The 25,189-nt window shown below is 39.9% G+C and overlaps 3 protein-coding genes across 3 annotated transcripts; all 3 read left to right on the top strand.

Moving 5' to 3' along the window:
- Positions 1-23,553: 23,553 nt before the first annotated feature.
- On the top strand, positions 23,554-23,976 carry RB195_013793 (uncharacterized protein; the record flags this gene model as incomplete). Its single annotated transcript, XM_064203784.1, has 1 exon — positions 23,554-23,976. The coding sequence occupies one exon, from the start codon at positions 23,554-23,556 to the stop codon at positions 23,974-23,976; it is 423 nt and encodes a 140-aa protein (XP_064059665.1).
- A 66-nt stretch (positions 23,977-24,042) lies between these two features.
- On the top strand, positions 24,043-24,492 carry RB195_013794 (uncharacterized protein; the record flags this gene model as incomplete). Its single annotated transcript, XM_064203785.1, has 1 exon — positions 24,043-24,492. One exon carries the CDS (start codon positions 24,043-24,045, stop codon positions 24,490-24,492), a length of 450 nt encoding a protein of 149 aa, XP_064059666.1.
- A 270-nt stretch (positions 24,493-24,762) lies between these two features.
- Positions 24,763-25,125, top strand: RB195_013795 (uncharacterized protein; the record flags this gene model as incomplete). The annotated part of the gene is made up of 1 exon (XM_064203786.1): positions 24,763-25,125. One exon carries the CDS (start codon positions 24,763-24,765, stop codon positions 25,123-25,125), a length of 363 nt encoding a protein of 120 aa, XP_064059667.1.
- Between the last annotated feature and the right edge of the window lie 64 nt (positions 25,126-25,189).

The raw sequence follows: 25,189 nt of genomic DNA on the forward strand, positions 1-25,189 counted from the left end.
TCTTCATGAACCCAAATGACAAGAAAGCATATTAAAAATAAATAGTAGCTGAAATTACTGACCGAAAATTTGCCTTTTCCCGCCAGTAATTTCCATAATTTAAGGTGGATTCAAATTTTGATCATCCCGAGCCTGCAACAGCCCATTTGCTGCGTTAGCATCCACAAATATATTTTTACCATGGAAAGATGTCGACGATTAAGACTGTAGTCGAAAAATTCGTTCCACTTCAACTTTCAACAATTTTTTATGGATTTGACAGACGATAAGGGAGTGAATGTGAAGGGTAAAATATCGTTTCGTTAAGAGTTGAGAAATCGGCGGCGCCCTTTTTTGAGAGGATTTTGGATGCAGTGAGCTGAACAGGTCATCAGAATTTTTCGCATCTTTTTATTAGTTTTCATTGTACAATGTATATAATATTGTAACAGTGTAGATTGTGGTTTCCAATGAGATATCAGATAACTTAATTTAGAAGAGAAAGAGAGGAGAATTTGAGTATTTGATGGAATACCTTGAGATAATACCTAATACCTTGAATAATAAATACCTTGAAACAACCTTGAAACTTTTCTAGAAAACCTTTGATTGTAGATTTGCTCTAAAATGATTGTCTAACTTCACTACTTTTTCGTTTTTAGATTTTTTCGAACTCGGAAAGCGAAAGATATGTCGAGAGGGAGAGAGTTTGGAAATGCTCTCAAATGTGAGCTTTAGAGCACTCTGTGGTATCAATGTCCAAAATTTTTTTCTCGTTTTCAGTGGCTCAACGGTATACACATAGGTGGCCGTTCCTGCAAAATCATAGTGAACATCGCTTTTCATGGATTCTCTTGCGACAAACCGAGTGTTCGATGAACTTTTCAACTCCGACCTCCTTGAACACACCGTTTTCATGAAAAAAAATCTCTAAGAACTAAAATAATGGTACAACGATCTGCGTGGTTTCATTCGAAGTAAACAGAGGAACTGTAAATTCCTATAATTTTCCTAATTTTTTCTTCCTCCTGGTTAAAAGAAGGAAATTCCAGCAGAAGCTGTCTGATCTCTCAAAGGAACATAGAGCGCTAGAAATTAGTTGAAAATTCTACAGAAGTTTTATATATTCAGGAGGAGTAATGGAGGATATGAAACTTAATTAAAACTAAATACCGAAATCACGAACGAAGTTCCCAGGAATTCCGAGAAATATGGCTCAAAAAGAGGAGTAGATTCTCATTAGCAGCTCTGTAAATTCTGAAAAAGGATTCTGGAAAAAAGAACTTCCATTTCGGACATTCCCCATAAAACTAGAATAATATAAAAAAACTTTTTCCCAGTGTAACGATTATTGCAATATAGCGAGAACAAAAATTAAGGAAAGGGGATTCGCTGAAATCATATAAATCGACTCCAAGCCAAACAGAACGTGGCAGGACCACCACACGCAAACCGCCGGCGTCTAATGAGGAACTCTTGCCTGGGTGGGCGTGCACCACGTTGTCGAAAGAAGCCAAATCGTCCACTTATGTGATTCCAACGACCACACACGCTCATACACGCATCGCTCGTGAAAAATTCTAAGGATTCCTGTAATTTTGCAAAAGCTGAATACTAACTCGTCCTCATACGATGACTCATAGTGAGGACAGTACAAAAATAAGAATGTTTCATTAAGAAAAAAGAACACATTCTCTATCCATCCAAGGATGTTTGATGAATCTTCAAACACTGTCCCATTATTGGCCGAAATCAAGATCCTCAGTTGGGACAAATAGCAGACGATGAATGAAGCTCATAATTCAAACAGGAATGGCTCCGGCTGAATAGAGAATTTTTTCTTGGATTGCTTCTCCACCTCACATCCTCATTAAACCCCACGAATCTGAGGTGGTGCAGATTTCAGGTGGAGTATTCGTATACGGGATGGGAGACTATGGAGAGGGGGGTGATTCCGTCCATTTCTTCTTAATTGCCGTAAAAAACAGCCCGGAAGATGCGGCGCCGCACAAGGTTGGCGCGCTCTCGAACTCCCTGTTCAAAATAGTGCGCCAAAACGCCTGAAGCCGTATCTACCGGGCCGTTTTTTACGGAAATTAGGAAGAAATGGACGGAATCACCCACTCTCCGTAGTCTCCCATTCCGTATACGAATACTCCACCTGAAATCCGTACCACCTCAGATTCGTGGGGTGATGCCTTTAACTAACCTACGCTACGTCGCTACGATGCACGTAAACAGTTCATATTTTTATTTTAAAAAAGCTATCAGCATCTGCCTACGTCGCTCCGTGTTTATGATTCTTATGACTGGTTTGTGTAGCAACATCCCCTATGTAGATCCTGAAAAGAGATCTTATAAAGGGTTTGTTCCCCTTTTTCTGTTTTCAGGAGCTAGGAATCTTCTCAAAATTGACCATTTCACATGTTTATCTTCCATATCAGCGCAAAAAATAAAAAATAAAGATTAAACTACATGCAGATGTACGGATGTACAATACCAACTATGTTTCACAAGACTAAATTTCAAATCCCCCTTCCCCTTGAACTTGGCACTTGGCTCCAATCGGAGATCTCAGAAATGGAAAATCCTTCTAAACATTGACCAACTAACAAATTAAACGTAATCTGAGAAGATACCGGAACCATATTTCTTGGATATCCCACATTAGCGACAGCATAAGTCGCGAGAACAAAGCGGGGCTAGTTTTTGCAACATAATTCTTAGGAGAAAATCTCTAACATTTCTCTGGAATGTTTTAATTAACAACAAACTATTTTCAAACAAATAATTTGGATTCATTTTTAGAGAAATAGGCAAATAAATATATGAAACGTGAAGAACCGGATATCAGAGCAGGACCAGTTCTCGCTCAGTCAATTTGCCTTCGATATTTAGCACGTAAATCAGAGTTTTATAGAATAATCGCATTTGTTTCCGCAGCAAATCCTAACTTAGCGGCTTCAAAGGCAAAATCCAGTGATGACTCCAGCAACAGTTTTATAAATCTAATAATAATTTTCTGTTTAGTGAGATAAGCTACAAATTGCTGTTGCAGGTGACAGCTCGGGAGATTGGATGTAGAAACGAATTATACTAAGAATAGTAAGGAATGTGGTAATGGATATGGCCACTTCATCAACGCATTCTTAGTCAGATGAGAAAATTTGCCCATGCCTGGTGAGATTATGAGTTCTCATGAGGAGGTTTCATATGTGTTGCACGTGTTCTTGCATCCATGTAATTCCAAGAAAAATCAGCATTACTGACGATTTCTTCCATTCAAAGAAAGGTTTGCACGCCGCACTTATAAACGAAAAGGAGCGGAAAGGCTATCGCTTCTCCTGCCTTGAAAGATAATTCTCTTATTTCCGAAGAGTTCAAAGAACGGGCTCGGTTATTATATGATACATAGCACGTGTACAATACGCGGTACGACTAAAAGACTAAAAGATCAGCTACGGATCTGATAGTGCTGGACTCGTCGGCCTCCTTACTTTATGTTAAAAATCCTTACAGAATGTATTAACGAAAGTCAAAGTCCAGAATTTATCCCTGCAAAGAAGAAAAGACAGCAGTAACCAGGAGAGATTAGCGGATTTCCTGCCGAAGGGCAGAGAAAAGTGCGGGGGTCCTTGAACGAAATTGGTTTACAGACGCGTCGGATTAATACTAGAATGCGTCTTATCTGTAAGGCGTATTGTCTTCAGAACTATTTTCTGATTAATCCGTCTATTTTTGAACAACCACCCTGTAACAGCACTTACTCCTCTTATTCCTCCAATTTACTAACATAGGATTTTTCGAGACGCAAAAAGAACTGAGATAAAACAAGTGAAGCGAAGTGCTTCGATACAAAATCCACTATTATTTCCGCTATTTTAACATTCTAGAGCAACGAAAAAATGTTGGAGAGGAACTCTTCATGTATATGTTCTTTTTTCTTCTTGAAGGTAAGTAACTAACTACAGAAAAGATGCGTATTTAACAGAAAAAAAACAGTTGAAAACTGGGGAAGAAAAATCTGATTGTTTTCTTCTTATCATCTGCATTCAGAAAACATTAAAATCAGCAATTCGAGGATGACAAGACTGAAAACTGGTCCCATTTGAATGCTGTAGCTGTCAGAGTGCAAAATTTTCCATTTCAAATGAAATTCACGCCATTCGAAAAAGTATCGCAACGGTGTTTAAAGAGATCTATTTGAGACGCATGGCAACAAATTTCCAGTTTCTAGGAACAGGAAAACAAGTTGCAAGTTTCATTTCCCAAATCCCTGAAGGGAATTCCATTTCCAGGAGTCTAATATGGGTTTTGTAACGCCAAGAGAACGAAGAGAAAAACTACCGGCGGAACTCTACATTGATTTGCAGTTAAAAGACTTTGAAATCTAATCGACTCAGCTTTATTTGTGTATGTTTTCCCAGTCACGTAACATAGCTGGGAACGTTTCTTTGTACATCTGTACTTAGTCCTACATTCTTCTTCTTATTCCTAGTACGGACGAAGGCGGGACGAACGAATGGTGAGAGTTAGGAATTTTACGAAGGCTCTGGCACTAGTGTAAGAAGATGAGAGGCCTCACCAACAAGTTTTGTGCTACCTCTAGGAAAATGAGGCAAATAAAACTTTGCTATGTAAAATACTCACAAGTATAGTGACAGAGACATCTCTCCTGCGCTCCTTGTAATTTCTCCTTAAAATTTATGCAGCATGAAACCACATGCTGGTAACTGGAGAACATAGTTAATGTCAAGAGTTATTGATGATGATAAGGCAGCGTCGCAATGAACCGTATGTGATCTTTGAACGATTTTAAATACGGAAAGGCATATTATTGCCATGCAGTCATTAAAAACGTAATTTTTCCATTGGGAACAAGGAGTAAAGAATGTTCTGGAAAAATGGAAAATTGAGAGAAAAAAAGAAGTGCGTTATAAGCGCGCAAAGAGATAAACGGCACAAATCGTTAGCTTTTCAGGTTTTTTGTGGCAAATAATTTTACATCCGATTTGTCCAGCTTGATGATTTATAGAATATAACCCTCACACTCTCAACCCACATATCGATTGTTAATGTTTGCTTTTGTTCAAAGATTCCGGAAATGTTTGCGATGTTACAGTGAAATTGTAGACGCCAATAACAATATTCATCCGGAGGACCGCAGTACACATTCGATTGTAGCAGGGTTGAACACGTGGACAAGCGTCACTTGATTTATTTGGTTGAAAGAAGGATTTATGATTAGTCAACATGGTTATAAAAAATAAAGACTAGAAGACCCTTTTCAAAAATAAAAAAAACCTTTGCTTTTCTTAGAAACCACCAGATATATTAACGCATTTGCAAAAGAGCTGAGGAACTTGCACTTTAAATTCCTCTCCAATTTCAAGCGTAAGATAATGCACTTCAGGGAGACTCGTAAAAACACTGGAGGATGATGGAGGTAAGACTTTTCGAGTTTCAAACACCATTTCGTTTGCGGATACCGTACACTAGAAAGCACACTGGAAGCGTGCCAAAGATCTTCAATATTAGGTCACATCACTAATACATCTATGTTGCTACGCTATTATTATGCTATTGCTATCAATACTTATATTACTAGTATACCGTATTTTTGTACTACTACATATTACGTAGCAATCTAAACGTCCGGCTAAAGCCGACTCTTTCAGACTTTTTGTGCGTGTTCGCTTCACTCGCCTTCACTGATCAATAAAAGTCAATTTTTATTGGTCATTGAAAGCGAGTGAAGCGAGGCATTTTCTGTAAAATTAGAATTAGGTGTTCCTAACAATCCTTTCTTTCTCTTTTTTACAGAAAATAAAGGCGAAATATCTCGTAGTTTTCTTTCTAAACGCGACAGTTCTACATTCGGTGAACATTCAAACTTCACCCTCGAACACTCATTCCATACCAATATAGTATGGACACAGTTTGGAAGAATTACCCGGGTAAGGGTTTTTCTCCTGTTTTTCCGCAACAATTACTCTAGAGCGATGTGTCAACATGCAATGACGTCAGCAACGTCATCGTACTAATAAAGATAACGTTCGAATCATAAAAATTGTTGGCTACTATTGAAGCAGTCGTTTGCATGCACGCTTGCAGTTTCTAAAGGAAGGCTGAGACCAACCTGATGAAGGAAACGGGTGTTGGAATAGAAATGCGGTGAAGCACGTTGAGATGAAACACAACAAATGTAGTTTTCACGGCCATGAAACGGTTCACAGCGTCTCATTTGTTTATTGACAAATTCACTCGGAGCTATTGTGACACTGCTTCGCACAAATCCGACGCCACTTGATCAGTCTCAACGTATTTTACCGCTTTGCGGCGCTGACGCACCAATCCCACGTTGTGGGACCCGTCACACCCACCTTTGTAGATTTCTAGCGTCGGTGTACCAACCTTACGTCGTGGGAGCCGTCGCACCCATCAGAGCCTAGTTTGAAGTTTTCTGGAGTCGGCGCACCAATCCGACGCCGTGGGATTCGTCTCCCTCTCTTTCTATAACTTCCTGACACCCAGACATACACCCACACGGACTAAGCGCCTTATTATCCATCAGACGGTGACCGTTATCCGACGTGTGTTTCACAGGGTGTGCATAGCACAACGAATCGTTGTTCAAGTCCTTCACGGTCGCGTCGATTCCGACTATGATTACATTTATTCTTGTATGAATATGGGATTTGATGGACAAGGCTGCAAGTCTTGAAATGTTCTGGAAGGAAGTATAAGTAAATTTGAGTAGAAGAAGTTAATCAATCCCATGCTGCTAATTACTACGTACTGATAACCTATTTTTTTAGTTTTTTTTTTAATTTTTTTTACTACGTGTTGTCCTTTTATTTTGCCTCTGCAATTATTTTATACTATTACACGTTTATTATATTACATAGGAGAAGCATGAATAACTGGTATTTTAGAGGACGAATTACCTGTCTATCCATTTTTGGCTTAGCGACTTCAGCGTTAGGTTACTGAGCGCGTAAAGTAGATAGGTGCGGGACGTGAATGTGTTTCTCACTCATTTGTTTTGCAAACTATTTTCTAAGGGTTTCAAAAAAAGAACATTGTGGAACATTAGCACCCTTTTTCTGATTTTTGAGCGAAATATTTCAAAATTTTAAAGCTTGTGTACGAGTTGTCTGTATATTCGGGCAGTTATGACTACGTTTATAGTCTAATCGGATAACTGATGAACGTTAGTCTTTCATCTCTATAATATATTAACAGTTGATTACCGTTGTTGGCGTAAATATTCTTCAATAGTCAATAAATCAAAGTTGACGGAAGTTTAATGCAGGACAAAGCATAAATCATGTTGCGAAGGCATTACAAACCTCACTGAGATCAAACATTATCTGGTTGCTTGGGGCAAATTAGGTCATTATTTTAAGATCTCCAATACATACTCAATCGTTTATAAAACTCTAATATCCTTAATAGAATCAATCAAAAACAAAAATTTCATCTTTAATGTATTTTCTAGACCTCTAGTCTATCTTTTAAGATCTTTAACAGAGTCTATGCGATTTTTTTTTAAAGAAGAACGAAAGCAAGCAAGGAATGAGAAATACTAGAACTAATATTAAGAAACCACAGTACTCTAGTTCCCACGCCCAGTCTACACATTATCAAGAACACAAGGGCAGTTCATTCACTTCATTGTAGCGAGCGCTGCGAAGTAAGAACAATAGGCGAACTAACCGAGTAAATCGGAGTTAGTCGAAGCAAACGGAAGTAGATTACTGGATTGACATAGTCTGTTCCTTAGTGTTGACTTCCCACAATTTAAAAAAGCGAAGAAATAGAATTCAACGAAACTGGAAAAGCTCGATCTTCCACTTTGGACGGTCGATTCTGGCTACAGTGAATCATCCAAGAGGCGAAATGCGGAGCGGAGGCGGGGAAAACCCTCATAACAACTAACTCTACAACAGGATTAACGATGTAACTAAATAAGGAAGGTATGACGCAGTGAAAGGAGGCAGAGCAGGAATCAGCTTCTATCCATCATCTCCATTAAGAAGATATATGGCCGAATGTTGCGGGCAGAGCTAACAAAAATTGACAAGCCAGACATAATAGCGTGCTCCACGGATAATTACTGAACGTTCGGGTGATCCAAGATAAATACGCTCTTAGTGCAAGAGATAAATTGGGCATTACCACGGGTGGGTGCTGCCGAAGACCTTCAGACACTAGGGATCATAGAAAATATTTCCAAGTAAAGACATAAGATTAACAAAAGCTAAAGAGTGCAGAGGGCGAGTGCAGCGCAGTCGGTAAAAGGTTCCGCTGTCTGCACGATCGTTCGGTGGTTCGGAGGTGACTTGACCCGCCGGCTAGCGATCGCGAGTCGCTAAATAGGCTATTGAAACGTTCGTAAACCTCAAACGTTTCTGGATTGAAGTGAACGTGGTGTGGCGCTTTCCGAAGCGGGTGAAGAGTCTGGTTGCAGTTAGGCGGTTTCGAACCATCGTGCGGTCACGTCGGAACCTTCCACCATCTGTGCTGCATCCGCCTCTAATATGACCTTATTGTCTCATATTTATCATCCTTAATAATAAAAATACGACGACAAACTTAGTTAGAAGAGTGCGTTCTCTTCATTGTGTTGCGCTGGTTAATTTAGGTTAAATAAAGTGTTACCCTTAATAAAATTTAGATATTCAACTTCACTCAACCTAAATTTTACTAATTTTTAGAGTTTGTGCAAACAATTTAGAGAGCATAAAACATGGGTTAAATAAACTTTTACGTCACGTTAGTTGAAGAAGTTTTAAGTTGGACATTCTACTGAAATAACTGAAATAAGAATATGATGATTGTACTTCTGTCACGTCTACAGCATCTGAATTCTGTTTCTAGCATTTAACTGGGATTAATCAAAGCAAATCTCTTTACTCTCCTACGTCTATTGTAATCCCTCACTGTTATGTAACAGTAGTTTTTAAAGATATTTTCTGAGAACGAAGTTAACAGAACCGGTAGGAGCTAAATTATTACGTGGGAAAAAATCAGGTACCTATATAGAAAGTCTGTAGGAGGAAAGCGAAATAGCGTGGGTGGTTGCTTCGATCTCCGGCCCTGGAATTGCATATGTCATGGCGACGTTGCGCGATATGCCCGTATCCGTATGTATGTCAAAGTATACATATGTCTGTATGTATGACGCTCGTCATACTTATTCCGTGTAGTGCACCATCGGCAACCGTGCCGGGCCCCTTTGTAACGATCGTGCAGGATATACCTCATTTCTGTGCATTACGCGATGTCGCAACATAGTTCGGGACTGAAGGGACATGACTAAAGAAGTGGGTTTTTGTTGCAGGGAAGAAGACCCATGTCTCAAGCTGATGACGCTTAAAACCAAGCAAAGAAGACTTTTTAAAGTATTAAACGGAGCATCCGTTGGGAGTTGATTATATCTCACATTAGGTTTTTTCGAGAAAAACACTGATCGTTTCACCAAAAAGGAAGGGACAAAATGGAGGACGTTCGGAGTTTGAGCGGAGAAGTTTCGTACGTGAGTTCCCGCTGCGAGACAGTGCATTTCTCTCAAAAACTAGAGAAATGACTATCTGTGCGATCACCGTAGGGAACTCAGACTCGATCATCCATCTTTTGCTTATCTGGACTGCTCGGATATCCTTCAAGTTCCCTTGGCAGCTTGACTGTGACATATCTGAAGATTCTCAGAAAGTGAAAGATTGTTTGCAGGAGAACTTTTGCTAATCGCAGTGGCTATCCCTGAAAACTGCAGCAAATTATACATCAGCGTTCTTTTTTATGTCAGGACGTCACAATACACTCTTTTTTCTATGTCTGCAAGGGCCTTCTTGGACATATTTTGATTTCCTGATGTAGCCTTATGGCTCCCATGTGTATACACTGGCACTTCCTGATGAGGTCAGCTTACTTCCGAAATTATTCCCTTCCAACTTAAGCAGCGTTTACAATTTAAAAAGAAAAGATTGGTCAGCGTAAACTGCAAACTACAACGTATTAGAAATTAATAAAATAGCGAATAAACGGCGACCGAATACATATCTCCTAATGGTTTGTCATTCATAGTTAAAATCCCCACCACTATTTTTTTATTCGGAAAAAAAGAATAGATATGTTGGACCCCCTCTTAGAAATTTATACTCCCTGCTGGAAAAGTCCAGATTTTCAGAGAACACTTCAACATTTCTACTCCAGATAAGGTCCTAAAATTCAAAGTTAAATGCTCTAATCCATATGACATGTTCTTCATTTTTCAGCTCCTGTGCTCTCAACTACAGCGGAATCACTCCGGTTCAATTCAGAATTCAACGTAAACACCACTCCATGGGCATTGAATCGAGCATATTTCTTCTTTCCTCGGCGGACATAAAGCTACTGTATCGTTACGAAGGCGACAACACGATTTTCGATTGCGAATAGTGAAAAAGCGCTAGACGGCGCACTACTCGAGAAAACGTTGTTGGGAACGAGACGATATTTTATGCAGAAAAAGCGGCGCGAGCAGCCAAAGAAGGATACGAATTTAATAACAATCGCATATATCATTCACGGACATATGCGGAAAAACAAGCACGTAGAGATGGGCAATAAAACTCTGAATCGACCCCTATAAAGAAATTCATTCACGGGACTTACGCTACGGAAGAAAGAAGCTGTGCAAATTGTCTCTGAAAAGTACGGAACGGCTTACGGTACATGGACGGACGCTGAGAAGGTTCGAGAAATTTCTCGGAAGACATATATGGAGAGATTACGTTAGAAGGAACTCATATATGTGGTACTGTAGTCCACGATTGGCGTCTCACTGGTCCCCGGGCACTAACGATGGCTGCCAACGAAGAGCTCTATTCCTCGAATCCCTAGCTGCGTAAGCACCAAAACACCGCGATGGCGATTTCTTGCGTTACGTTCGTTTACGGTGCAACATGCAGGCGCTAAATTAATATGAAAACATAGTCCATTGACGTTGAATACTCCATACCACGAAACTGATGCTGCTGGAATCTCTCCAAAAAAAATAAACAGTTAGGGATCTAAATCACTGTTATATTCACGATCATGCTGAATTCCTCCTGAAGATCCTAAAACATGGCATATGAGGATGTTCGTGTCGATCGCGTTTTCCTACGAGGCGCCTAAGAACGAGTCACGCATGCGAACGCAGCCGATTGATAGCCCCTTGGCCAAGCAAAACCATTTTCCCACAAAACACCTAACAACGTGTCATATATGCTGCACATATGCCCACATACGAAACGTTGTTAGGTGGTTTGTAGGAAAATTCGATCGACAACACCGCTCTTTCATTTCGCTGTTTCATGTCATGTTCTAGGATAGTATGGAGGAATTGAGCATGATCTCACTTACACCAGTGATTCAATCCCCTAACTCTATCACCCTATCTTGTCGTAGAAAGCTCCCAGCACCGTCAGTTTCAGGGTATCCTGCCTTTAAGTTAATAATTGACAACTAATACGTTGGGGAAATATGAATAAATCATCCTGACACTTCTTGGAAAATTACATAGACATGATAGGAGGGTTTGTTTGTTTCTTTTTAGTCAAAGTCTCGTCTTTCCAACACCACCTCCTTCAATACCTTCACTTACTTTTGGCACAAAGAATAGAAAGAAAACTATTCTCCATTTTTGACACACCCACTGTCAATTTCCTGAAAAGTTCATAGTTACGTAAGAGGTAAATGTTTTCGCTCTTTAAACAATTTGTTGCCATGTGAAGATAGGTAAAAACGAGAGGCGAAGGTTAATATGATAAGATGAATATAAACTTTCAAAAAATGTAATTTGTAAGTCAATATTTCAAATGTAAACGACTGTAACTTCGATCTTGATAAAAAAAAAAGAAAAACGACTGCACGTAATCAAATATTTGGAACTACTGAGAGTCAGAGAGAAAGACGAGCGAGTTTTCTCATGGAAGAAGAAGAAATGGTCTTTACGATGTACCTTATAACACCTTATAGTATACGTAGAATTTCTCGCATCTTCTTGCACAATTAACTAAAAATTGTGCAACTACTTTTAAAAATTAACTTCTGAGTTTCTAAGTCACATGAAATTTTTGGTCTAGCTTTGAGGGAATTTATTCCTCTTGAGAAAAAAACAATCGTCTAGTCGTCTAAGCCAGCAAATCCATGGAAGGTACCTGATGAAGATGATATGACAATGGAAATTCGGTGCGGCTTAGTTCTTTGTTAGCTTAGTTCTTCTTGAAATCGTTAGTTTTGGGACACCGACATTTAACAGAGGGATACTTAAAGGGATTACTCCACGAATCTGAGGTGGAACGGATTTCAGGTGGAGTATTCGTATACGGGATGGGAGGCTATGGGAAGGGGAATGATCATTTCTTTCTAGTTGCCGTAAAAAACGGCCCAGAAGATACGGCTTCATTCGTTCTGGCGCACTATTTTCTACAAGGAGTTCGATTGGAGCGCGCCAGCCTTGTGCGGCACCGCATCTTCCGGGCCGTTTTTTACGGCAATTAGGAAGAAATGAACGGAATCACCCCCTCTCCAATAGTCTCCCATCCCGTATAGGAATACTCCACCTAAAATCTGCACCACCTCTGTTTCGTGTGGTGATGCCTTTAAATCGGGAAAAAAATCCCAGTACCAATTACTGCAGCTGGGGAAATACTGAAGGGTGTAAGTTAGCGGAATCGACACCTGTGGGCGCCCATAGTACACGATATCATGACGGAGCCAATTTGGAAATTAGGCTCGAATCTTGGCCTACGAATCCAAAACGTTGGACGGAAAATCGCCGGAGGCATTTTGGATCCAAGCCAATTCCCTAGAATGAACAGCAAGAAAAAATGTCCTTTAGCAGCTCGCCAAAGCTGTTTTGGATGACTCTTCTGATCCGAATGAAACATTCGAATCATTCACTGATCAATGGATCAGCACTCAGTAATCAGCTTCTGCAATTCAGGGTGAGGATTTAGTGAAGTGGCTACCATATTGGTTGAAAAAGCAACCAACAACGTTTAGTTGTGGAGAGATTTGTATTGAATCGGCTATTTCAGGCTCTGAAGAAGGTGATCTGCCGATAAAATCAACTAGCAACCTCGTTTACAGCCCATAAAAAATCAATACGACATCTTACTATGTCGAGGTTCGTTGGAACTCAAAGATTTCAATTATTGCAACGTCTAAAAACGTAAGCAAGTTATCACTGAGGAATCAAATATATCCTTTATAAGACACCATTATTTTGATTAAACTGAAAGTATTTACCTCTACATAGCCCTACATGTTCGAATATGAAGAAACATGACAATATTTCGTTCTTATAGCCAATATGAAATGAGAAATAGATTTGATTAAACTTTTTTTATTATTCGCTTTATGTGTCTCCTCATTGGGAGGGGAAATTTCATCTGCTGCAAAACTCTTTCCAATGATACATATAGTTAGGGGACCGTAGTTCAAATCCAACACATTTGCCTCTGGGCAAATAAACACTATGAAACTTCTTTTTCCAACCGTTGGTATCCAATATTAGTTGGTTGATTTGCAGAGAAGACCTCGGCGCAGTGTGGGACCCAGCCGTTTGCTGGCTAAACATTTTCAGTGCTAGAACAAGTGGAAATATATTTCCTTCGCATGATGCGTTTATCCACAGGCAAATTTTTGTTGGTTGGCGATATATCCAACTCAGACTCATTTCTCTGCCTGAGCACTCCTATCCATTTGGATAAAAGATGAGGGATGAAGTGTCTGGCATTAATCAATCCGCTTGGGATGCACCACCACCCTCACTTCAATCAAGAGTCGTTTGAGCTGAGACAATGACCTAGGGGCTAATCGATGCGTCAAATTACTGCTTGTATCCGTACAGACAAGTGTGGTATCAGTTTGTCAACGGCGTAGTGATGAAAGGCTTGGTTGGCTCTAGGAGGGATTTGAACTTCCGGTAGATCGTACAGACAGCGTAACCTCTTACCGACAACGCTACACCCGCCCTCACAACGGATACTCCTCATGTTTTTGTAGTGCACAGTGAATGTGGGCCATAAATCACCTTAGTGGCGTAAATGAGGGAGGTGGATGAGTGAGTCTTCACATCCAGTACAGGATTCTACTATAGGGCGCAAATACTACACCAAACCAAAGTGGCAAAGAAAAGACTTAATATTCTTCCCTGGGCAAGATACACGTGACCGACACGTGGCATTGTTCCAGAAATATCTTTAATCCCTGAGAGCGGAGCGAAAAACTTTTTTCTCTGGGAAAAACTTAGTAGTTGACTTTTTTCTGGAACTTTCTCGAAACTGTACTTTCCTATAGAAACTAAAGTATCTCTAAATAAGTGGCAAAATATAATACTATACTGGAATATAGAGCATCATTATCCGTCATTTTTACGTTATCCACGGAAGACGATTCTAGATGAAGTTGCTTACAATGAAATTACGAGTATCTGCAGCAACTTTTCATATTTGGCTTGCTACTTAAAGGCTATCAAGTAATCATTCCAATAAATTTCTGTTTAGACAAATTGAAGATTATTTTATTTAATCTGAAAGTATTGAAGAGAATTTTCAGTATTGAAAAGTATTGAAAAGAAGAAATGAAAGAAGTAAGTAAAAGTAGTAAGTAAAAAGAGAAGTACTGAAAAGTGTTTAACTAATTATGCATGAGATTTTTCTTTGTAAAATTCCAACATTCATAATGATATACATGGAGGATGGCTGCTAGTTCTTAGCCAGGAATAGGTTGACTCCTTTTTTTCTTTTCAGAATTGCTGTCGTCAACGGAAACAACTTCATTGAAGAAACAAGATGTTTATCGGATGCTGGATGGCGTCATCAAACCGCCGCTGCACACGTACACAACCGCACTGGAGGCGACAATTGAAGAGAGTGAATGGAGAGAGCAATTTGAATTTATTACAAGTAAGAAGTAGGCCCAGTTTCAACTCATCACGTTGATCTATTCATGTGTATGCCACGTGACTGGTAACAGACACTGCAGAGAATAGACTGGTTGATCTATCGACTTGAATTATGGGAAAAAGACTCAGAAAAATTCGTGATTGATTTCTCTACTTTAAATAATAAGAAAAAGGCGCAAAAAGCTGATAATTGATGGAAAAGATTAAAACTAATACACCTCTACTATTTTTTACACAAGATAGTATTTCATTCGCATTATTTACGCTATTCATTATTTATTTTATACTTTCCTTGCTCCGATACGAAATAAGAGACACAAAGGTTCAACGGCAGTGTCTTGCACAAAAAGGTCTTTTGTTAAGTTCATATTTTCACTAATTTTAGATCTAAATTAAGATAATGTAATAATTAAAAAAGTAATTTTTCACTGCATCTCCATATAGCTAATTCCTACATTTCTATTTGGATTTTTTCTTGAAAAAACTTACTTCTTTTCACAAATTATCTGGTCCTCCAGCTTGAGCTAGGACATTCGCAGTAGAGCGCACTGTCTAACTGTTCTAATAAGTCAAAAATTTTCTAAACGAACTTCTAAGAAAAGAAAGAAAACAGAGGAAGAAATAATTTCAGCTGAAGGGCTGAAAACTATTTTTTCAAAGGAAATACGGAAAATCTTGGACTCATTATTTGATTACTGTGGTCGTAGTGGTGAAAGATATTTGTATGAAACCTTATGACTTGATATGCATGGAGTTCTCCAGAGCAGTCTACCGTAGGGTTTCACAGTGGTCAACCTGATCTGTGGATCGGTGATGAAAGGCTTGCGATGATGATTTTCTAGATGCCTTTAGAGAGAATTCCAACACACAGATTAGTGGCTATAAGCGCGTAGTCTCAGCTCTAGAATTAGGGACACTTCAAAGAGATATTTACACTGAAGACTCTAGGAATGGGCCGTCCGTCTCTGCATGGATAATCCAGGAAAGGAATTAACGGTTATTCGCAACATTTCAATTCACTCCAAATAACGTGGACAGGCTCGTACTTATATACTTCATTGTGAATCCACTGTTCATATGAAATATGCGTATTTTTCTCGGAATTATTGGGAGAGGGCGGGTGTGGTGTAGGGGTTAGAGGTTCCGCTTCCTGCACGATCGATCGGAGGTTCGAAGTCTGATACCAATTCATCGAACCCTGAGGGTATCAGACTTGTCTGGGAGGATAAAAACACTGAATTGACACATCGGCTAGTCACTGCAAGTCATGGTGAAGACCAGTAAGACGTTCGTGAACCTCGAACGATCCTAAATGGAAGTGAATGTGGTGGCGCATCGCAGGCGGATTGATTAACGCCAGAAACTTTATCCTTTTAAAAACATTTATTGGGAGAAATATCCGTTAATTTCCCTGAAGTGAATAGAATCGTGTACTATACATGCATGATGAAAACTTTCTTTGACGAAGGTTCTAGGAAAAAATCGAAAAGAATAAAACTTATTTTCAAAAAATTGGTAGCTCTGTTAGTGGGAAAAAATACAAAGAAAACATGTCCTTCAGAGAAAAGACGAAGGTCCTCAAAAAAAAATCGCAAAAAAAATGTATATGGTGGATTTTGAAAAGAAGATGAAAACATGGGGGAAGTTTGTTATAGGGCACTGCGTTAGGGTTATATCTCTAAATGGAAAAATAATAATAATATTCCAGTAATAAATAATTATATCATTTAAGAAACTCAAAACTGAAGGAAAATCAGGAAAAAGGACTTTCTGTAGTTTAGAAGAGTTATGAGTGCAATGTTAAAAAGAAAGAATAAAGGATCATGTTCATATAATATTGAATGGATCAGGTCAACTGATAAACATCAAGCAACTGTGAAAGTGCGTACTAATTTCTGGAACACTTCCTGGCACTACATAGGTCATCACCTGAAAGTTAGGAGTGTAGGACGATTTGCCACGGAACGAGTACATTCTCTAGTATTCTAATAAATAAAAGCTTATTGAGAGTATCAGCTGAATTAGGGAAAATGTTCACATTCCGAGTAGTGAACTTCTAGGTAAAATAAAGTATCAACCTTGGGAAGTGCTTGGGAAAAGTGACAAAGCCTATTTGAGATGAGCATATAGCGTGTACTGTTACGGTAACTGAGCAAAGAGAAAGAACAAAACGCAAAGTGACACCTCTATGTATCTTGTAGTGAAGCGTTAAACACGGAATTTATCACGGATAGCTTAACCTCAAACCATTTAAAGTCAGGCGCTTTCGCTGAAAACATACAAAAAAAATTCACGAGGAAATTTCCACGTTGAAGTGAAATTACCACTTTAACCAGTAAAAAAGCAAATAATCGTGCAATGTTGATTGCATTCACATTTCTGCGTTCTCTCCGATATTCTTGAGTAAAATTCTCCACCATGTTTTCTTTCTCGTTGCTTTCTGACACTTTAGTTTATTTTCTATTATTTCTTGTTGCTCTATCTCTTATTTATTTTCTTCAAAAAAGATATTTCATTCAAGAACACAGTCATCAAAATAGACTCGATTGCGTACGTCTTTATCGATTGGACATTTCTGACCTTCTTCACCTAGAACATAGACTTTTCTAGTTAGAAACTAAAAAACTTGATAACCGTGGGAGAAGACTTCCAAACGGGGCAACCAACTGCTATTTTAAACTTTTGGTGGTGAAGTGGATGTTTTTGTGATGGACCGCGGTACGAAAAGTGAAGTAGAATGAAAATGTGAGGGATGGAAAACGTCGAATAACAGCTTGTTCATACTCACTTTAATGGAGGGACGGCAATTGGGAGCACTTGAAGTTTTTCGCCACCCCTCAACCCCACTTTCATTAGCAACGATGATCCTCAAGAATGGAGCACTCCTTTTTTCTAAATGCTGCGGTCATATCAGTAAAAACTATGAGATCGTTATAATTTGGAGAATTTCTACAGTCGTTGGAACTACTCTATGAACCCATGAATATTATATAATTAAACTATATTATCAGAAAACATTACATAAATAGATATGACAATATCAAATAAAATAAATATAGAAACATCATAATTTATTGTCTTAATGTGTGTAACAGAATCATGACCTCCATGGACCTCAAAAATAAAAAAAATTACATACGAATAACAAAAATGACATTTAAACACCTTGCAAAACCGGCAAGTACCCTCTATCTCTGAACTCAAAAAAGGAACTATTGAGAATCGGGATGGACTAAGCACAGAAATGCTAGAATCTCTTCTTCTTTCTGAGATTCGTGGAATGACGAAAATTATCGGTTCAATTCGGATTGGGGAAAGAATACCTGATTTGTGAAGACATGCTGTCATTGTCATTCTTCTTCACAAAAAAAAACATAATGGAACTCAGGAAACAATGAGGAATGTAATGCACAATGTTTTGGAGCGGATCATCCTGCATCGACTAATCAAACATCGCGGAGAAACGACCTGAAGAGGAAAGCTTTCGCCATGGTTGATCGACGATTGAGGTGCTTATTGTGAGGAAAATGATCGAAGTGTGGCAGGAAATATTCGAGGCTTTCGCAGCTAGCTTTTCTAGACTTTGAAGCCGTTTTCGTTCTTCCCAACTCGCTTCGCGACGGTGGAATTCTAGGAAAATTCGTACGCTTAATCAACCACATAAATATAAGAACAACTGTTGTGATTCGAACACCCCTTCTTTTCAACTTTACCGTTGATGACATCATACTAAGAACTGTTGTATTGTCCCACCGATATATATATATATATATATATATATATATATATATATATATATATATATATATATATATATATATATATATAACACCATCAGCATGTCCCTTTTTCGATCTCGAGTACGCCGACGATCTAGCAATATTTGTTTGAAGCAGCGCGATGTAGTGTGCAATATTTGTTGACGTTGTATCGAAATTAGCTGTAACCTACGGACTTACCACGCAAGTGTAGGTAGATGTCTCGAGACCCTCAACGGGAATCTACTGAACTCGCGGATGAGGTCTGTTACTTGTGGTGTATGCTGAAAAACGATAGCAGCTAAGAGAGAGCTGAGAGAGATATTCAGCAATGATGCGCAGCCAATTCGGCATTCAACTCGTTGACCAAGTGTGCGTGGTCGACCATCACCGCCATAGGAGTCAAGGCTGCGAGTCTAACCATCCGGAATCCTCTCTATCATTGTGTGCGGATCGGAGACCGAGGCAGCACCGTCCCCAGCGATGACGGGAACCCTGACTGCATGAAGAAGAAAACGGCTCAGACGACTGGCTACTTTTGTCAACGGTGCGCCATAACGAAGAGCTTTGCTCGGAAGTGGATATGGGGTATGCAGGGTGTATGTATCCATGATATATGGGTGACACGTTGCAAGCATGGACATCTTGCCCAGCTTTCCGAAGTGGTCACAGAGAACCGAGTAAGCTTCTTTGTTCAAGTTTTGAAGAGATTGTCTTATCACCTCGTCCAATTTGTTTTGAGGATGCTCTCAAACTCAAACTGGAAGAGACCTCCTGATAATGAAACAAAGTTCTTGCAAAGATGCTGAAAGAAGATCGTGGGACACATGGCGTTGACAGACAGTTCAGTCGAGGCGTAACGCTTTCCAGATATTAAACTGCGACGGAGGGACAGATTTTGTACGAGCATTAGCTAAAGATCGTACGGAATAGGCTCGGATCTACTTTAGGACGAGACACCCCGGCGAAGATGTGGATAGCCTTGTTAGAGCGTAACATCCGGGAACGAACGTAAATGGTAGATGCTTTAAACGATTATAATCCAGTAGGGTTAACTAAGAAAAACAGTAACATGTAAAATTTCACTAGGCTTAGACACTAAACAGCAGACAGGTTAGCGTTAACCAGGAAGCCAGGTATAGTACGTGGGTGATGAGTGAATCCAAGCGTTAAGATTGTTTTGAGTAATAGTAGTCAATTCGTAGGAGTATTCACTATCTTTTGTCGAGCTTCAGGAAGCCTTATTCGCCGCAATTTGCTATACCAGGAATTGTATGAAGCAGGATTAGAACGTAGGGTAATCGGATAGTAACCAAAACGCAAACAGGGACAATTGTGACGCATACTTAGGTAGAAAATTATTAATTATGATGACAATTTGGGTATCCATGGAAGGTTGAAATCCTTGAAGAAAACTTGCAAGCAAAGTACAAAGCTTACAAGTACTGTCAGAGTTGAAATAAAATCTGAAGAAACAGGCAAAATTATCGGCAAAGAAACACGTATTCTCAAAATGCGGAACGCTCAGACGAGAGCGAAGAGTAAGCAAAACTGAGCGGTAACGTCAACTTCGAGATGATGTCAAAGTAATGAAAAGGACAGATCCTGAGAGTACATCCGTAGTTGTTCACTTCGCGTCAAGTGCAGACCTATTATCACGCTTAAATTCTGTATCCTTCTTCTGCAATTAATGACTTTCATCGCGTTCAGCAAAGCCTGTCCTTTTTTTTGTTAGTCAGAAATTCTACGCTCAAATGAAAAATGAATAAATTTCACATTTCAGAGTCTGGATGCTGTGAGTTACGCTTCACTGAGGAAGCTACCGGGACTCACTCAGTTTTTTTTGCACATTCATGCCCGTTTTCTCAGTTCACTTGCTGGTCTTCCGTAGATTATTCGCTTTTATTTTAAAGACGGTCTACCGAAAAATTGATGGTACGTATTAGGATCTATCCAATAATTAGTTATAAGCAGCGGTGTGATTCATAAACACGAGCGTGTTCGGGCTCGACTGTCCCTGCTACTAGTCCAGAAAACAGCGTGTGAAACCTTCTACGATGCAACTTGTTACGCGATAGAACGCGGGCAATTTCGCCGTCGTCCAAAGTTCTGAATTCAACTAAAGTATTAACTCAGATAATGAGCAGAAGCTGTCCCCACCTGCAGACGGGTTACGAATTGCCATCGTTCTTTCATCCGTAGTAAGTTGCATTGTTGGTGGGACATGTCCGCAACGAAGGCTGTCTCACACTCCTCCTTTTGGATTACTGGGAGAAGGTAGAATTAAGCATGATCACGCTTATATTACTCGAGCTCACCATCCGCGTTCCTATCTACTCCTGAAGGGATCACAACATCGCCAGGCTCGTGATGTGCTGTCTTTCATTTTAGTTACACTCGTAACCAACGAAAGATCAAGAAACCAGTTTTGAAGCAGAATTGAATAAAGAAAAGGATTAAAAGAATTAAACACTCTGGGTCGGCTTCGTTTGTTTGGCATGGAGATTGAAGTGAACTGAACATTGTTGAGGGCTATTAAATCCAAAGAAAACCACAACTTCTGGAAAGAAATCTAATGAACGAGTGCTACAAAGTTTGCGCAGTTGCACTCGGATTCCACATTGTTAAAAAAAAGATATCGTCCTTGATTGGAGGAGTTCTAGCGTTCGGTGTCAACAAACAGTGTTGACACCGAACGCTAGAACTTTCTGGAATTTGTTACAAATCCTCAGTTTATATGGGAGAAATATGAAGAGACTTATGAATATGAAGAGAGAATATAATTATCTGGGCAGAGGCACTGACTCAAATGTTTACTTTGAACTCCACTGTTATTCCTAAAAATCTCTAAAAACCGTAAAATCAGTCGCATGATAAGCAGAAAATTCATAGCATTGAAAATCTGGGAGTATTTACTCGATCGGAATGGTAGTAGGAAAAATCTGGCAACTTTGAATAAAATATTTTCAATCAATTAGTATTCTGAGCAAGTTGTTTGCGCGAATAAAGTTGTTGTGCACGTTCGAACAACAAACGAAGGAAATATCTTATTTACTCGCATGTGTGTGAACAAAGGAAAATAGTAATTTGCTTGCTGCACATCGTATGGAACAGGCGAATAATATCGTCCTATTCTTTCAAGTCAACTTTACTAATTTCACTTTCCGCGCGAATCTTCTCATTTCAAAAATGGTCTTTTTTTTGGGCCAAGTAAGTCTAGTGGAAAAAGTCTAAATAACTGCGAAATTGAAAGCGAACTCAATCCTTCTATTTCACAAAAATATTTCGAATCACAGAAATATTCCAAATGATGTTCTTGTCCCCTCTTTTCATTTTAAAGAGACATCTTTGAACTTTTTTGAACATCTTTGAACGGTGCTTTTAGAGTAATATTCAAAATCCTGAAAATAGAAAGTTTTTACTAATACCCGCAGAATAGTTTCCGAAATGCAAGCACGACGTGGAAAACGTGATGTCATCAGGGATTTGCTTTGCGTTATCGTAAAGCCGCGCCGACGTCAGGAAAGCCATCGAAATCCACGTAGCTCCTCCACTTTTATGAAGCTTTTATATATTTTTACTTTTATCGCGGAGTTCTTAGCAGCAGAATCACCTAACTCAACAAAAGTCGGAGCAGCTCATCAAAAATTGGCAAAAAAAAAAGTCAGAAAAGACAGATATACCTGAGTGGTGCAGATGTTCGGTCCGAAAATCGCGTGATCGGGATATTTTTGAGGGTTCGAATGTTGTTTTCGCCAGCAGCGTATAAGCTCATGAAACTTCTCGCTTATTTACGCCAATATATAGCAACTAATGAAACGATCATAATAATTGTAATGAGGAAGTGTGGCGTAGGAGCTGGGAAAACTCCCGAGTATCCTCGGTTTTTCTCACCGAAGTTTAAACAGGTATGACGTGATTCCAAACATTTCAAGGGAATTTCGAGAAACTTGCTGAAACACCACTGAAAATCTTCGAGAAGGTAGCGTCAGGGCAAAATGAAGTTTGAGAATCTTTGAGAATCAAGAATTTGATGAAAATGAGGAAATATGTAGATATTTCTCGAATTTTCGAGTAATATCCACTCCTTGGCTGATTTGAAATGATTTGAGATCGGAGAAGACCTAGTTTGACCGTAAAAAAGTGAGCAAAGTAGCAGGTTTATACAACTTCTGTTCTGTCGCGTTAAATACTTAGTTATCCACAATATCAACGTTGGATCAAATTGCATCTGACCATTTGGCCGACCGTCTAGTCTAGACGATTTCCAAACAAAGAAAAAGGAAGAAAGAATTTCCTAGCAAAAAACGAGCTTAACGCCACTCTAATCTCACATTTGTTTGAAGCCAGTGGCATTTAGCGATTATGGGAATTCAATATTTCTTTTTCATTCACAATGACTTGCGAAAAAAGTTTGAGAGATAAAATTTCCAACGATATGGCCAAACGACAACGAATGTAAGCACCTTCTTTTTTCGCTGCAGTCATGCGTGACCAAATATCACGATATTCATTTTATAGTATATGTATGCACGAAAACAGCATTTCTTCAGAAAATACTCTTCAGGAAAAAAAAATCAACCTTTTCACTTCGAAAAAATTCAAGCAAGAATCAATTGTTGCTGAGGATTATCTACTGTTTTACATACTATTTTGCTTTTATTATTTTACTACTATTTTATAGTAAAATAGCCTTCCATATTAAAAGGGCAGCTGTCGGTGAAGCAACCCTTCCAATTTTGGAAGGAACACTTCAAGACCTTGCTGAACCTGCTAGTACCGTCTGCTAATGAACTTGAACAGGTTCATAAATCGACATATGCGGCTAACGAGGAGGCACCGACCGAGTCGGAGGTCCTGGTCTGTATTCAAAAAATGAAGAATGGAAAATCTGGTGGAGACGACGGGATTAGCGCAGAAATGCCAAAATATCTTCCTCCGTCTGGGATTCGTGAGATGACAAGGATCATTCGTTCAATATGGATAGACGAAAGGATACCTGATTCGTGGAGACACGCTATCATAATTCCCCTCCACAAGAAGTTATCCGTCACCGCAGGAGTTATCGAGGAACCTCTTTGCTGCACGTTATGTACAAGGTATTGGAGCGCATTATCCTGGACCGACTCATTAAACATCGCGAAGAAACAACGCGCAAAGAGCAAGCTGGCTTTCGTTCTGGCTACGATTGACCAGGCGTTCATCGTCAGGAGAGTGATCGAAATCTGGCAGCGGTATTCGAAGCCAATGCAACTAGCGTTTCTGGACTTTGAAGCCGCGTTCGACTCTCCTCACTGAGGCCGTCTTCTCGACGCGTTCCGCGCCGATGGAGTACCAAGAAAGTTCGTTCGCTTGCTTGATGACATGAATCAACAAACAACTGCTGCAGTTCGAACATCAGCCGGATGTACAACACCGTTTGAAGTGGTAACTGGAGTAAGGCAAGGGGCAGTGACAGGACCTTTCCTGTTCAATTTCGCAATCGACGATATTATGCGAAGAACAGTCGACCAGTGTCCTGCCGACATTGTCTCACCATCAGGGTGCCCCTTGACTGACCTCGAGTACGCCGACGATGTTGTTATATTCGCGGAAAGCAGTACGAAACTTCAGCATGTTGTCAACCTTGTATCGAAGCTGGCTGCAGCCTATGGACTACGCCTACGCCCTGATAAATGCAAGCAGATGTGGATCTCTTCGAGACCTCGAACGGGAATCAGGGTGGACGGACGACCGATAGAACTCGTCGATGAGTTCTGTTACCTAAGCTGTACGCTGAAGAACAATGGCAGCTATGAAAGAAATGTTCAGTAAAGATGCGCTAAGGCCACTTCTGCATTTAACTCCTTAACGAAATGCCTGTGTTCGACCCCCATCACCAAAGAAGTCTAGTTGCAAGTCTACTTATCTGCAATTCGCCATATTATGACGTACGGATCGGAGACTTGGGCATCTCCATCTGCTGTGATGGAGAGGCTTGATTACGCGGAAGGGGATCTGCTTAGACTGTTGCTTGGGTACTTTTGACCTAGGGTTTGCCACAATGAAGATCCTTACGCAGAAGTTGATGTGGTATAGCGGCGGATGACACGTGGAAGACACCAACATCTTGCACCGCCATCGAATGTGGCTAAAGTAAATCGTCTTCGCTTCTTTGGTCATATATTAAAGAGACCGGCAGATCGCCTTGTTCAACGAGTTCTGAGGAGTTCGTCGGGTTCGAGCTGGAAGAAGTCACCTGGCCGAAAACGAAAGTTCTGGATTGAGGTGGTGAAAGAGGACCTGAGGACACTCGGCGTGGATAGGCAGTTCAGGCGAGACGTAAGGTTTCGCAGAATATGGAATAGCGACGAATGCATTGATTTTGTGCAAGCTCTCGCAGAAGATCGAGAAGGTTGGGCAGGGCTGCGTTCAAGGACGGCACACCTCGGCGGTGGATGTGGGTAATCGCGTCAGGCGATGACATCAGCCCGCCGATTAAGTCAAGTAAGTCACTACTTCCATCTCAATT

This window comes from Necator americanus, chromosome V, assembly GCF_031761385.1.
Source record: "Necator americanus strain Aroian chromosome V, whole genome shotgun sequence".
NCBI classification, from domain to species: domain Eukaryota; kingdom Metazoa; phylum Nematoda; class Chromadorea; order Rhabditida; family Ancylostomatidae; genus Necator; species Necator americanus.